We start from the raw sequence: 15359 nt of genomic DNA on the forward strand, positions 1-15359 counted from the left end.
AGATTTCATGGAATACAGGAAGAAGTAGCCACTTGGTCACAGAACTGGATCGAAGGTAGAAGACAAATGGTGGTGTTGGAGGGTTGCTTTTCAGACTGGAGGCCTGTGACCAGTGGTGTGCCACAAGGATCGGTGCTGGGTCCACTGCTTTTCATCTTTTATATAAATGATTTGGATGTGAACAAAGGTGGTATAATTAATAAGTTTGCAGATAACACCAAAATTGGAGATGTCGTGGACAGTGAAGAAAGTTACCTCATTACAAAAGGATCTTGATCTGATGGGCCAATGGACTGAGGAGTGGCAGATGGAGTTTAATTTAGATAAATGTAAGGTGTTACATTTTGGAAAAACAAATCAAAGCAGGACTTATGCACTTTATTGTAAGGTCCTAGGGAGTGTTGCTGAACAAAGAGACCTTGGAGTGCAGGTTTATAGTTCCTTTAAATTAGAGTCACAGGTAGATAGGAGAGTGAAGAAGGCGTTTGGTATGCTTTCCTTTGTTCGTCAGAGCATTCAGCATAGCAGTTGGGAGGTCATATTGCAGTTGTACAGGACATTGGTTAGGTCACTTTTAGAATATTGCATGCAATTCTGGTCTCCCTCCTATCAGAAGAATATTGTGAAACTTGAAAGGTCCAGAAAAATCTGACAAGGATGTTGCCAGTGTTTGGGGGATTTGAGCTATAGGGAGGCTGAAGAGGCTGGGGCTATTTACTGTGGAGTGTCGGAAGCTGAGGGGTGACCTTGTAGAGGTTTATAAAATCATAATGGGCATGAATACGATAAATAGACAAGCTCACTTCCCTGGGGTGGGGGAGTCCAGAACTCGAGGGCATAGGTTTAGGGTAAGAGGGGAAAGATATAAAAGGGACCTAAGGAACAACTCTTTTGCACAGAGGGTGGTGTGTGTATGGAATGAGCTGCCAGAGGAAGTGGTGGAGGTTGGTACAATTACAGCATTGAAAAGGTATCTGGATGGGTATATGAATAGGAAGGATTTAGAGGGATATGGGAAAAGTTCTGGCAAATAGGACTAGATTAGGTTGGGATATCTGGTCGGCATGGACGAGTTGGACTGAAGGGTCTGCTTCTCTGCTGTACATCTCTATGACTCTATGACTCTCATCCCATTTAATGTTGGACATTGTGATGTGAATTTTGCAAGTTGAAAAAAGTTGGGTACATCAGTTGTGAACAGTGAAAGTGACATGCTGTTTGGTCTGATCCACCAGTCTTTCAAATGTACATCCTACATACTGTACCTAGAATCACACCAGCACTGAAAATCATATACAACATTATTCATTTGTGTGATAGGCCCTTTTGGCTTTACGATAGCGCTCTGTTAGTTACTTGTCCAAATGTCTTTTGAACGTACTTGTACCCACATCCACCACTTCCTCTGGAAGTTCATTCCACACACAAACCACTCTCTATGTAAAAAAAGGTTGCCCCTTGTTCTTTTTAAGTCTTTTTCCTCTCCCCTTAGAAATGTGCCCCCTGGTTTGAATTCCCTCACCATAAGGAAAAGACATCGGCCATTCACCTTATCTATGCCCCTCATGATTTAAAAAAACCTCTATAATGCCATCTGTCAACCTCCTACACTCCAGTGGAAAAGGTCCCAGCCTCTTGCTGAAACAGCTGAGCCACCATGCCCTTCCAGGGTAATCCTAGGCAGTCAGTGCACAATATACAGTGGGAAGTGTTCTAATGTGGGTAGCAGCATATGATTAACCACTTCCCCCTGACATTGAAAGACATGTTTACAGTTTTTTTTTGAGTGGCTTACTGAGTTGCACTTCCCTGAGTTTGCAGGTTTTGGTTTCAAATCTGCTTCCACCAACGCCTTTACGAATACTTGTATTTCAATTCCAAGTTTTTAATTATACGATTGCTTCTTCAAACTGAATTCAATTTCATGAACTGCTGCAGTGGAATTTGAGCTCGTGCTTCATTTGTCGAGCCAACGGTTGGATGACTGTGACAGTGACACAATGCGGCGCTCGTGCTGTTGGAGTGGATTCTCTGCCACTCCAGCAGGTGGCGCAGACATTGCTCCCTGAGCGGTTTTTTTTTGGGGGGTGACAGGGTTCACTCTGGGATGGAGGTGGCAGCCTCAGACAAACTCCTCACTCAATGTCAGGGCTTCAACTTGCTGCTCTCCTTTACTACACGGGAGAGGTCGTCTCACTGTGAGTTTTACTTTGTTTAGGTTAGGGCATGTGATTTCCCAGTTTATTATAAGGTGGCTATTTTAATAATGATTTCATTTTTCAAAAAAATAACTTGTTTTTTCCCCAGCTCCCATCGGTGCTGAGGACGGGTCACTGGACCTGAAACGTTAACTTGGATTTCTCTCTCCTTAGATGCTGCCAGACCTGCTGATTTCTCCAGCACATTCCCAGAGTTCTTTCAGTTTTTACAGTGTTAGGTGGATTATTGGGGGGGAGGGCACAGGTCCAGGTTACCCAGCAGCTTTTACTCGATACAAGGCCTTTAAATGGCTAGTTTTAAAATGAGTTCTGAAATTCTGTTCATTTGTTGTTCTGTACGACCTAAATGTGTGAGATTTGCTGTGTGTTTTTTACTGAAGTTATCTTCATTTATTCATTTAAAATTTATTGACGGGTTGTGCTTATTTATAAGTCATCATGTGCTTACTGACTGTATTTTACATGCCTTGTTAGGTTACTCTCTTTCTGTCTGAGCCATCCTTTCTAGCTTGGTTCAACAACTTTCTTATTGACTTTTTCTTATTAAAAGGTGTTGGTTTTAAGGTTCCAGATATATGAAATGAAGTATCAAATCCATTGTGGTTGCTGAGAATGTCTCCTGTATGCTGTATAGAAGGTTAAAAATCACACAACACCACGTTATAGCCCAACTGGCTTTCAGAGTGCTACTCCTTCATCAGGTGGCTGTATAGAAAAGTTTGTTAAAATAGTTACCATCATTTTTATGTCCACTACTGTTAACACTATTCAACCCCATATTGGTATTTCTTTTGTTTTGGATGATAAAACATTTTGATGGTGGTTTTACCTGAAGATTCAAAATAGTTCTTGAGTGGACAGGAAACTTCATAACCTGCTTGCTCTTGTCTGTATGATCCCATCCTTTGGGAAAGAAAGGGCAATGTTAAAATTCTTTTGGCTTGAATAGTTGGGTGTGTTTCTGAGCTGCCTTCCAAGTTAATTGCTGTCAAAACTGCCACTACTTATCCTGTAACCATACATGTGTCCTGCTTTCTTCATTTAATATTGAATTATCTTTTCAACTATGGCTTCCAAATTCTTGGTCATATCTGGATTTTAAGCCAATCTTATAAGACTCAGCTGCTATATCTCTGATCTAGTTATGCTGCTACTTATGTTAACTAATCAGTTAACTGTAGCTGATCTGGACTGAACCTGGGTGGTCTACTGGTCCTGCTAGTTTATCAGCTTCAGCTACAGTCTGATTCATGGACAGAGATTTACTCTGAATCCAGTAATGTCCTCCAGCTTTGCAACATGTTTTCTGCTCTGAAACTGTTTCTGCACATCCTGAATCTTCACACTCATAAAATATCTCTCTTAATATGTACTTTTTGTACTCTACCTTTCAAATAGTATTTAGTTTTGACTCACCGTCCATACTTGTCATTAAAGTAGTTTGGTGTTGCATGCTGATTCCAGCTATCTACTTCAATATTCCTCCTCCCTGTTGTCCCTGTTTATAAGCAGGACAAGACAATCCTCATTATTGCTATGTAGCCAGAGTTATGCAGCTTGAGTTCACTGTGTCCATCTGTGTGCTGTTCTGGGCCTCAGCCCATCATTTGTATTTCCCCTATTTTTATACATTTTAAGCTACTCTTCTTTTACCTCTCTTAAATCCATTCCTCTTATCATTTTGCCTCTATTCATTTCTTACCTTGGGTATTCTGTCCTCCAAATCTTGAGTCCACTTAAACAAAACAATTGAAACAAGAAGTAGGCCATTTGACTTTTTGAGCCTGCACCACCATCATAGCTGATCATCCAATTTTGTGCCCTGTTCTTGCTTACTCCCCATGCCCTTTGATCCCTTTCATCCTAAGAACTATATCTAATTCTTTCCTGAAAGAGTTGAATGGTTTGGTCTCAACTGCTTTCAGGGGCAGAGAATTTTAATGCTCACTGCTCTCTTTGTGACAAAATTTTTTCTCATCTTCTTTAAAGGTCTACCCCATATCCTTTTACTGTGGCTTCTGATTCTGCACTCCCCAGTTATTGGGAATATACTTCCTGTGTTTACCCTGTTAGAATTTTATACGTTTCTTTGAGGTCTCTCTCATTCTTCTAAACTCCAGTGAATATATTCCTAAACAATATAATTTGGTTAGGATGATATGCAGAGTCCCTTCCTACATCAGTCCAGCTAACCCAGGCATCAGTCTGATAAACCTTTGTAATCCCATCCATAGCCAGAACATCCTTCCTCAGGGAGACCAGAACTACATATAATCCTCCAAATGTAGTCTTACCAAGGTTCTCTACAACTGCAGAAAGATATTCTTGCTGTTGTATTTGAATCCTCTTGCTATGAAGGCCAACATATCCTTTACTCCTTTCACTGTCTGCTGCACTTTATATTGACCTTCAATGACTGGTGTCCAAGGAAGCCCAAGAGTCAGTGCACTTCCTGCTTTTCCAATCTATCACCATTAAGATGATAATCTGCATTTCCAAAGTGCCAAAGTGAATAACCTCAGATTGAGCCACGTTACACTTCATCTGCCATAAATTTGCCCATTCCCTCAACTTTTCCAAATCACACTGAAGCAGCCTTGCATCCTCCTCACAGCTCACCCTCCTACTCAGCTTTGTGTTATCTGCAAACTCAAAGTGTTACCTTTGGTTCCCAAATCTGACATATATCATGAATAGCTGGGGTCTAAGCACTGATCCCTGTCGATTTTCCCCACTTTTTATTGCCTACTGCTTGGAGAAAGACCTGTTTATCTCTACTTACTTTCCACCTTGATCCTGTCCCTTGATTAAAAGGTCTGGACCTTCTGCTATAAATGTCTGGGCAATTTCAGAACATTCAGTACGAGTCTCCGATGACATGGTCAGTGTTGGAGATACATGTGGAATTTTTCAGGCAGAGTGAAAGAGCCTATAAATTCTTTAAAGAACCTCAGTGGAGTTCACTCCAGCATCTTGGCAGGTATTTAGCCCTCTATCAACATCTCTAAAACCAATTATCTTGTTTGTCATCTTATTGTTTGAGAGAACTGAATACGTGTGAATTGGTTTTCCTATATCATATCAGTGACTAGAACTTCCTGATTTGCTCCACTAAAATGGAGCACTTCATATTTGTCTAGATTAAACTCCATCTGCCACTCTGTGGCTCACTGGCCCGTCTGATCAAGATTCCGTTGTTCACTGTCACGGTAACCGTCTTCACTGTCCACAATTTTCGTGTCATCTGCAGACTTAGTAACTATACCTCCTATGTTCCCATCCGAATCATTTATATAAATGACAAAAAGCTGTGGACCCAGCACTGAACCCTGCGGCATAATGCGGGTCACAGACCTCCAGTTCGAACAGGAACACTCCCCTACCATCCTATGTCTCCTACCTTTGAGCCAGTATTTGTATCCACATGGCTATTTCTCCCTGTATTCCATGTAATCTAACCTTGTTAACCAGCCTACTATGTAGAATCTTTTCGAATGCCTTACCTATAGGTCACGCCCACCACTCTGCCTCCATCAGTCCTCTTCATCACTCCTTTAAAAAACTCAATCACATTAGTGAGACATGATTTCCCACTCACAAAGCCATACTGAGTATCTCAAATCAGTCCTTTCCTTTCCAAATACAACAGAATCTTCTCCAACAATTTGCCCATCACTGATGTCAGGCTCACGATCTATAGTTCCCTGGCTTTTCCTTACCTCCTTTCTTAAATAATGGCACCACATTAGCCAACCTCCAGTCTTGTGGGATCTCATTCCTGACTATTGATGATACCAATATCTCAGCAAAAAGAATTGCAATAGAATTGATTTTTATTTCCAAATTGCAATAACAGTTCTAGATCACCATCAAGTCAAAAATGCAGGAAAATTGAGTGGAGATTGTCGATTACTAGTTAGGCTTTAATTGTGAAGAAATAATGCATATTGCAGTCTTGAAGGAACAAAATTGAAATAGACTTGCATCAGATATGAGAATAGCTTCTTGAAATCTTGGGTCAGAATGAGATCCATTTTGAGATGTGACAGTAAGATTCAGCATCCACGTTATTCTAGAGAATATCTTCTTTCTCGTTTTCAGCTTCTTGACTGAGCTCTTGTACTTAAACAGATATCTGAACATAAAAAAATTGTTAGATCCTTAACATATTGAACTTATTTCTCAATAAACTATAAATCAAACTCATAGATGTAAGCTTTTTTCTTGTATTAGGATGTGTTTTGTTAAAACTGCTGATGCTGTTATCAACTTTCTTGATTATACTGTTAATTTTCTAGTTTAATCACTGCGAGCCAGCTGTAAGGGTAATTTGTTTCATTTGTACCTGTCTGGGTAAATTTCATATCCAGTCTATTTAAATAATATATACTAAAATGCACCAGTCTAAGGAATATTACAAATTAACATTTTATTAGATAAAATAATGAGATTGTACACGTTGACTTCAAAATGAAATCAACTGACTTGTAGAAGTAAAATTCCTATTGACAGTTTTGTTAACTTTTCCAATTTCAGAAATGGGAGAACTGGAGTCTGACAATGAACTTTTGGAATATTCTGAAATGGAAGAGAATGGTGAGTTTGCCTGAGACACTGGAATGCTTTTAATTATCTGTCTCATTCAGATAAAGAGCTAGCTTGTTTTAAGTAAAATTGTATCTACAATATCACAAGTGACCTTAGAACATTTTGGTGTAAATGCATGACTGTAGGATCATTATTTGCATTATTTATTGCAACAGTGCTGTTAGATCTTATATTTTCCAATGAGAGTCCGAGTCCGGTGGTAGATTCAGATACAACTTTATTTTGGTACAATTGTGTTGCAGCTTAAGATTTTCTTTGCAGTAAGGCACACAAAAAGTTCAGATTATACACAAGTAAAACTGAGAGTGCAAACTACCATACACACACAGGCACACACCTGTTTGATACTATAGGTCACTGGTGCCAGGTTATTCCTGTGTGATAGTATCTTAAAGTGATGGACTGGTTGGTGGTCCAGCCCCAGTCATGATGTTTTCACAGACTTTCTTATCTTTCTCTTTGAAGGATAACATTCGCCACCTGCGCAAATGTTGCCTATCTCATTTAAGACAGACCTGCTATTATTCTACTTGCAGAGACAAGTATTATGCTTGAACTACTGCAACCATGGGCAACTGTCGGCCATTTTGTACAACTCAATTACCTTATATTTCTATCATATCTTTAGCATAATGAAATCAGTGAGCTTCCTAAAACAAAATTTTGATATTGAGCTACATAAATATGAGGCCAGGTGTTCAAAAATTAGGCCAAAGAAATTGGTTTGAAGGTATGTCTTATGAGAGGGAAGTGAGACAGAGTGGGGAAATTCTAGATTTTGGGCCTTGGCAACTAAAGGCACAGCCACAAATGGTCATACATTTATAATTGGGGCTGCACAAGAGACCAGAATTAGAGGAATGCAGATATCTTGTAGGATTGACAAGCATGGCTATGAAGGGATTTGAAAACAAAAAAAAATTTAATATTAAGTTGCGCCTTGGATGTGAGAAAATGATCAAGGACGGGAGTTGCTGCTTGTTAATACATGAAAGCTGAGTTTTCCTGACTTGAAGTTTATAGATGGTAGAATGTGAAAGACAAGCCTCAGCAATTGCTGCATTGTTGTTGCAATAACCTTGTACACGATACTAAAGAACTCTAAATGTGGGTATAATTATCTTTTGTTGACAATACAGTCTTTTCTTCTATAGCGCGATAGTTGTTTTCCTGTGTGACCACACGCTGTACAAGAATTGTGCAATACAAATAGCACTGAAAATGTTGGTGATGCAATCTGGCTATAGCCAACACATGGTTTAAAAGTTCACCGTTTAGAAACAGTGCCCCATTCGTCAGTCAGGTTACAGTGATTTCGTGCTGATGAAATGCTTCCACTATAATGTGCGTGTCTTTGTGAACTGGTTTTAACGCGATTGAACAATTTAGACCCTTATTTGTGGAACATGAATTTATTTACCTGTATTGGCTATAATGCCCCAATAGTTTAAATGGCATGGCTATTTTATGATTTTCCTATAATGCGAGATCACATGGGAACTATCACATTATATCAGAACTGACTGCATAACTTGGAGAGGACGAAACGTTATTTGCCACCTTAATCTTGTACTTCTCACTGGTCAGGGAACAACTACCATGTTCTTCCTAACCTATGCCTATCTTTAGAGAAAGCTCTTACTAAAAACATAAGATTATCCGTCTCCATTATTCATTATCTCTATTATCCGTCTCCATTATGTCTCCTTTTAAAAGAACATGGCAGTGTAGATCAGGTATTGCCTTAAGCTGGAAGACATTCTAGGCAAAGGGATTGTGGGCAAAGAGCAGCATGCAATATCTGCAAATGCATAAGATGTCACACAAAGGAAAAGGTAGCATGTTCTACAAAATAAAATTGGTAGCTATCAAGAAGGAAATAATTGATGGGGTTTCCATCAAATAATTGAGATGCAGAGCAAAAATCTTAAAATTCAGACCAATAGTCCTGAGCAAAATGAGGACTGATTGATGCAATTTGCGATAGCTGTTCAACCTGGGAAGTTAAATCATTCAGTTGCATGAAACACGACTGCTGAAAATAAACAACTATTGTCATCAAGGGTAAAGTTGTTTCTGAATTTTGCATAGAGCTGGACGATGTTGAGAACATCTATGGAAATGCTGGATCTTGTGTTGTAACCAATAGGAGAAAGAAAGGTTTGTTTTAGTGTGGAAAAAGCAGCTGATATCTGTAGTGGGTGATAACTGTAATGTGGCAATTCCTGCAGTAAAAGGGATTTGTGCACAAAATTGACTCTGATTGTATGTACTCAATCTATAGTTTTGATTCTGAGGAGCATGTTTTATGAATTAATTTAAGTAATTATATGCCATGAGAAGGTTTATAATGTTAAAGGTGATATAAATGTGATTGAGGGTGAGGAAAAACCAGAAGATGTAGGAGCAGAAATAGGCCATTTGGTCAAATATCCATCTCACCTTTGAATATTCTTGGCCATGCCTTGATAGCCCTCTGTGGTAAAGAATTCCACAGATTCACTATTCACTGAGAAGAAATTCTTCCTCATGATTGGCTCAAATGGACAACCATTGTACTCCTGAGATTGTGCCTTCTGTGCTTAAATTTCCCCAGAAGGGGAAACAGCTTCTCCATATCTTCCCTGTCCTGACCTCGAAGAACCTTGAATATTTCAATATTGTCACCTCACGTTCTTCTAAACTCCACTGAGTACAGACCCAACCTCCTCCATCTCTCCTCTTAAGAAAATTCCTGCATACTTGGGATCAATCTAGTTAATCTTCTCTGATCTGCCTGCACTGTCCGCAAATCTCTCCATCGATAAAGGGACATAAAATTTTCACCCTATTCTCAATTTGATGTAGTTAGTGGTTCTTTAATGGTTTTAAGTAGTCTTTCAAATTTTTAAACATCATTTCCCTTTGAAATGAAGGCCAACATTCTATTTGCCTTTCCTATAACCTGCCCAACTTAAATGCTAAATTTTTGTGATTTTACATTATTCTCAAATTCCCGTGTTGCAGCTTTCTGCAATTTCTTTTCCATTCAAATAGTGTTCAACTCCTCTATTCTTCCTGTTCATGCATTATCTCACATTTTCCTGAGTCCATCTGTTGAGTTTTTGCCCAAGAGGCATACATGTAACACATAGCAGAGATGTGCATAGAAAGAGAGAATATGTGGAGATGAGAAGGGATAATGAGAAAAAATGGAAAGGCAAAGAGGAACAATGAAATAATGATATCAAGGACCTTAAAATATTGAAGTGAAATATTTTGCAGACACATCAATAAAAAGAAGGGAGTCTGAGTTGAAAATAGGACCATTAAGGAACAGATAAGATAATACCACATGTAGTAATAATAAAAGATACATTAAAACTATATTAATTTAAATATTGAATAGACTAATCAATGTGGAAAGAAAACCTGGTCCAGAGGGTTATATCCTTGCAATTTTTTGAAGACACTAGGGAAAAGACAGTGGTGGTGTTCCTATACACAAGAAAAGGTATCATGCCAGAGGACTGATGGATAGCTAATGTAATTTCTGTGTTTAAGAACTGGGTTCTGGCCATGTCCTGTATCTTGTAGACCAATGAGTTTAACCTCAGTGGTTGGAAAAATATATTAAAGTTAGAAATATGATAATGAATGGCCATTAGATTTCAAAGAGGAAAATTTTGCTTAACCAAACAGTGAATTTTTTAAAGGAGGCAACATAGTCTAGTTTCTATGTTAACAGAGTAGATGTAATTCTTCATAATTTTCAGATCACCCGAGAATAGACCAAGGAATAAAGGAAGGGAATGTGACTCAAGAAACAAGAGATTGAATGGTTGACTAGATGACTTCAAGATAGAAAGCAGAAAGTGGGAATTTAAGGTTTTTATTCAGACTGTTAGAAGTAAGGAAGTGGTGTTCCTCGAGGACCAGTGCTAGGACAACTTTCACAACTTATACTAACTTCTGAATCAAAAACACAATTTCTGAATTTGTGGATGAAATCAAATGAGGTTGGCAGATAGGGTGGTGAAGAGGACTGCAACAAATTGCAAGAAAACATGAATTAACTTGTGACATGGAAAGAAGAATTGTCAAATAAAATTCAGCACAGCTAAGTGATAGGAAGCTCATTTATTTTGGGAGGAAGCTCATTTATTTTGGTAGGAAGAATAGGGATGTCACTTGTGTTACGTAGAAGGTGCAACACTATGTAAAGTAGAGGAACAAAATGACTTCCGCCACAGACAAGTGGCAAATAGATGTCCTTCAGCGTGAGAAATTTGAATCAGGTGAACACTGTGGCAGCCCATTCAACTGAAGATGCTTCTGTAGATTCTGACACTATCCAAAGCCATTTCAAAAGCAAGGAGAAAACATTGTCCTTAACTTATGGGGTAAAAACTGTAGGCTAGCTGTATTGAGGTATGTGGTAAAGAGATTCTAATTGAACAAAGTGAAATCATGTTGAAATATTCAAGTTGCTACACCTCAGCTGAATGCTGGATTGTGACTAATTACTGATACTACTGAACTAGCTGCTATCCTAGTTCAGTGTCATAGAGATGTACAGCATGGAAACAGACCCTTTGGTCCAACCTGTCCATGCCAACCAGATATCCCAACCCAATCTAGTCCCACCTGCCAGCACCCGGCCCATATCTCTCCAAACCCTTCCTGTTCATATACCCATCCAAATGCCTCTTAAATGTTGCAATTGTACCGGCCTCCGCCACTTCCTCTGGCAGCTCATTCTATACACACATCACCCTCCATGTGAAAAAGTTGCCCCTTAGGTCTCTTTCACCTCTCATCCTAAACCTGTGCCCTCTAGCTCTGGACTCCCCAACCCCAGGGAAAAGACTTGGCCTATTTACCCTATCCATGCCCCTCATAATTTTGTAAACCTCTGTAAGGTCACCCCTTAGCCTCCGATGCTCCAGGTAAAACAGCCCCAGCCTGTTCAGCCTCTCCCTATAGCTCAAATCCTCCAACCCTGGCAACATCCTTGTAAATCTTTTCTGAACCCTTTCAAGTTTCACAACATCTTTCCTATAGGAAGGAGACCAGAATTAAATGCAATATTCCAACAGTGGCCTAACCAATGTCCTGTACAGCTGCAACATGATCTCCCAACTCCTATACTCAGTACTCTGACCAATAAAGGAAAGCATACCAAACGCCGCCTTCACTATCTTATTCACCTGCGACACCACTTTCAAGGAGCTATGAACCTGCACTCCAGGGTCTCTTTGTTCAGCAACACTCCCTGGGACCTTACCATTAAGTGTATAAGTCCTGCCAAGATTTGCTTTCCCAAAATGCAGCACCTCGCATTTATCCCAACTCCATCTGCCACTTCTCAGCCCATTGGCCATCTGGTTCAGATCCTGTTGTAATCTGAGGTAACCCTCTTCGCTGTCCACGACACCTCCAATTTTGGTGTAATCGGCAAACTTACTAACTGTATCACTTATGCTCGCATCCAAATCATTTATATAAATGATAAAAAGTAGAGGACTCAGCACCGATCCTTGTGGCACTCCACTGGTCACAGATCTCCAGTCTGAAAAACAACACTCCACCACCACCCTCTGTCTTCAACCTTTGAGCCAGTTCTGTATCCAAATGGCTAGTTCTCCCTGTATTCCATGAGATCTAACCTTGCTAATCAGTCTCCCATGGGGAACCTTGTTGAACGCCTTACTGAAGTCCATACAGATCACATTTACAGCTCTGCCCTCATCAATCCTCTTTGTTACTTCAAAAAACTCAATCAAGTTTGCGAGACATGATTTTCCATGCACAAAGCCATGTTGACTATGTAATCCAAGATGGAGGACGGAATAAATTTCTGGCTGTAGCAGCTGCTCCTTGTTTGAGGTATTTTAGGTGCTGGAGGTGATTTCCTTGAATTGCAGGAGCAGCAATTGCTGTTTTATATGCCGTTGCATTGTTTTGGAACTTTGGAAAAAAAAGTCAAAACAACAGCAGTTTTAAAAGGGAGAAGAACAGACAAAGTAAGCACATGGTGAGGTCAGTGCAGGAGAGAGAGAGAAAGAAACTGACAGCAGTGAACCTGCACAGTTACTGCCTTTGCTGTTTGAATTCATGTATTGCTGGACATCGGTGTGTGTCTGGGAAAATTAACAAACAGTGAAATTCATATCTGATCTTGGAGGAACTGTTGGCCGAAGTTCACAGCACATTTAATTGTTGTATTATGTGTGGCCTTCAGAAAGTCTGCAGTAGTGAGTAAAGTGGGTTCATTCTTGATTGTGTGTTTTTGGAGATATGTCTCTTGATTAAACTTAAAATATAAGCCATAACTATTAATTTAACCAGGGGCAGTCTTTGTAGTGGAATAAGACGGTGTTATTTTCTGGGTCTGTAGATTGTGAAGGAGCAAAAATGGCCTTTAGTACAGTGATGTGTATTTCTTGACAGATGTGGGAGTTTAAAGAAGTTTACGGGTTGCTGCGGATTATATCTGCCATACATGATGTTGGTTGCAAATTATCAGATCAAATGGATTGATTGCTTCTAACTGTCTCTCCAATGGGGAATTTGCAACAGCAACAGTATGTGATGGATGGCAGTTATGGGAAGGGGGGGAGGTCTCGAGTACAATCACATAGATGGGTTAACTCCAGGAAAAGTGAGAGAGGTAGGCAGCTAGTACAGGAGTCTTTTGTGGCTATACCTATTTCAAACAGGTATGCTGTTTTGGAAAATGTCGGGGGTGATGGATTCTCAGGGGAACGTAGCACGAACAACCAGGTTTCTGGTATTGAGACTGGCTCTAATGCAACAAGGGGTACATTGGATTCCAAGAGATCAATTGTGTTAGGGGATTCTGTAGTCCGAGGTATAGACAGACGTTTCTGTGGCCAGCAGAGGGAAAGCAGAATGGTGTGTTGCTTCCCTGGTGCCAGGATCAAGGATGTCTCAGAGAGGGTGCAGAATGTTCTCAAGGGGGAGAGGGGCCAGCAAGAGGTCATTGTCCACATTGGAACCAATGACATAGGAAGGGAAAGGGTTGAGATTCTGAAGGGAGATTACAGAGAGTTAGGCAGGAATTTAAAAAGGAGGTCCTCGAGAGTAGTAATATCTGGATTACTCCAGGTGCTACGAGCTAGTGAGGGCAGGAATAGGAGGATAGAGCAAAGGAGTTAGTGTATGGGAGAAGGATTCACATTTTTGGATCATAGGAATCTCTTTTGGGGTAGAAGTGACCTGTACAAGAAGGATGGATTGCACCTAAATTGGAAGGAGGCTAATATCCTGGCAGGGAAATTTGCTAGAACTGCTTGGGAGGATTTAAACTAGTAAGGTGGGGGGGGGGACCCAGGGAGATAGTGAGCAAAGAGATCAATCTGAGACTGGTACAGTTGAGAACAGAAGCGAGCCAAACAGTCGGGACAGGCAGGGACAAGGTAGGACTAATAAATTAAACTGCATTTATTTCAATGCAAAGGGCCTAACAGGGAAGGCAGATGAACTCAGGGCATGGTTAGGAACATGGGACTGGGATATCATAACAATTACAGAAACATCACCCAGGGATGGGCAGGCATGGCAGCTTAATGTTCCAGGATACAAATTCTACAGGAAGAACAGAAAGGGAGGCAAGAGAGGAGGGGGAGTGGCATTTTTGATAAGAGATAGCATTACAGCTGTGCTGAGGGAGGATATTCCTGGAAATACATCCAGGGAAATTATTTGGTGGAACTGAGAAATAAGAAAGGGATGATCACCTTATTGGGATTGTATTATAGACCTCCTAATAATCAGTGAGAAATTGAGAAACAAATTTGTAAGGAGATCTCAGCTAACTGAAAGAATAATAGGGTGGTTATAGTAGGGGATTTTAACTTTCCAAACATGGACTGGGACTGCCCTAGTGTTAAGGGTTTCGATGGAGAGAAATTTGTTAAGTGTGTACAAAAAAATTTCTAATTCGGTAAGTGGATGTACCGACTGGAGAAGGTGCAAAACCTGGCCTACTCTTGGGAAATAAGGCAGGGCAGGTAACTGAGGTGTCAGTGGGGGAGCACTTTGGGGACAGCGAGTATTCTATTAGATTTAAAATAACGATGGAAAAGGATAGACCAAATCTAAAAGTTGAAGTTCTAAATTGGAGAAAGGCCAATTTTGACGTTATTAGGCAAGAACATTTGAAAGCTGATTGGGGGCAGATGTTCGCAGGTAAAGGGACAGCTGGAAAATGAGAAGCCTTCAGAAATGAGATAACAAGAATCCAGAGAAAGTATATTCCTGTTAGGGTGAAAGAAAAGGCTGATAGGTGTAGGGAATGCTGGATGACTAAAGAAATTGAAGGTTTGGTTAAGAGAAAGAAGAAAGCATAAGTAAGGTATAGACAGGATAGATCAAGTGAATCCTTAAAAGGGTATAAAGGAAGTAGGAGTAGACTTTTAAGAGGGAAATCAGGAGGGCAAAAAGGGGACATGAAATAGCTTTGGCAAATAGGGTTAAGGAGAATCCAAAGGGTTTTTACAAATACATTGATGACAAAAGGGTAACTAG

At 40.1% G+C, this 15359-nt stretch overlaps 1 protein-coding gene across 2 annotated transcripts in view; it reads left to right on the forward strand.

Moving 5' to 3' along the window:
• Positions 1 to 6755: 6755 nt before the first annotated feature.
• atp8a2 (ATPase phospholipid transporting 8A2) overlaps positions 6756 to 15359 on the forward strand; it is a 561594-nt gene continuing 552990 nt past the window's right edge. For both annotated transcript variants that reach the window (XM_072577324.1, XM_072577326.1), the window contains exon 1: positions 6756 to 6815. In XM_072577324.1, coding sequence (XP_072433425.1) covers positions 6758 to 6815 — 58 coding nt within the window. In that variant the 5' untranslated portion in view covers positions 6756 to 6757. The remainder of the gene's footprint in view (positions 6816 to 15359) is intronic.

The sequence above is a fragment of the Chiloscyllium punctatum genome, chromosome 9 (assembly GCF_047496795.1).
Source record: "Chiloscyllium punctatum isolate Juve2018m chromosome 9, sChiPun1.3, whole genome shotgun sequence".
NCBI lineage: Eukaryota > Metazoa > Chordata > Chondrichthyes > Orectolobiformes > Hemiscylliidae > Chiloscyllium > Chiloscyllium punctatum.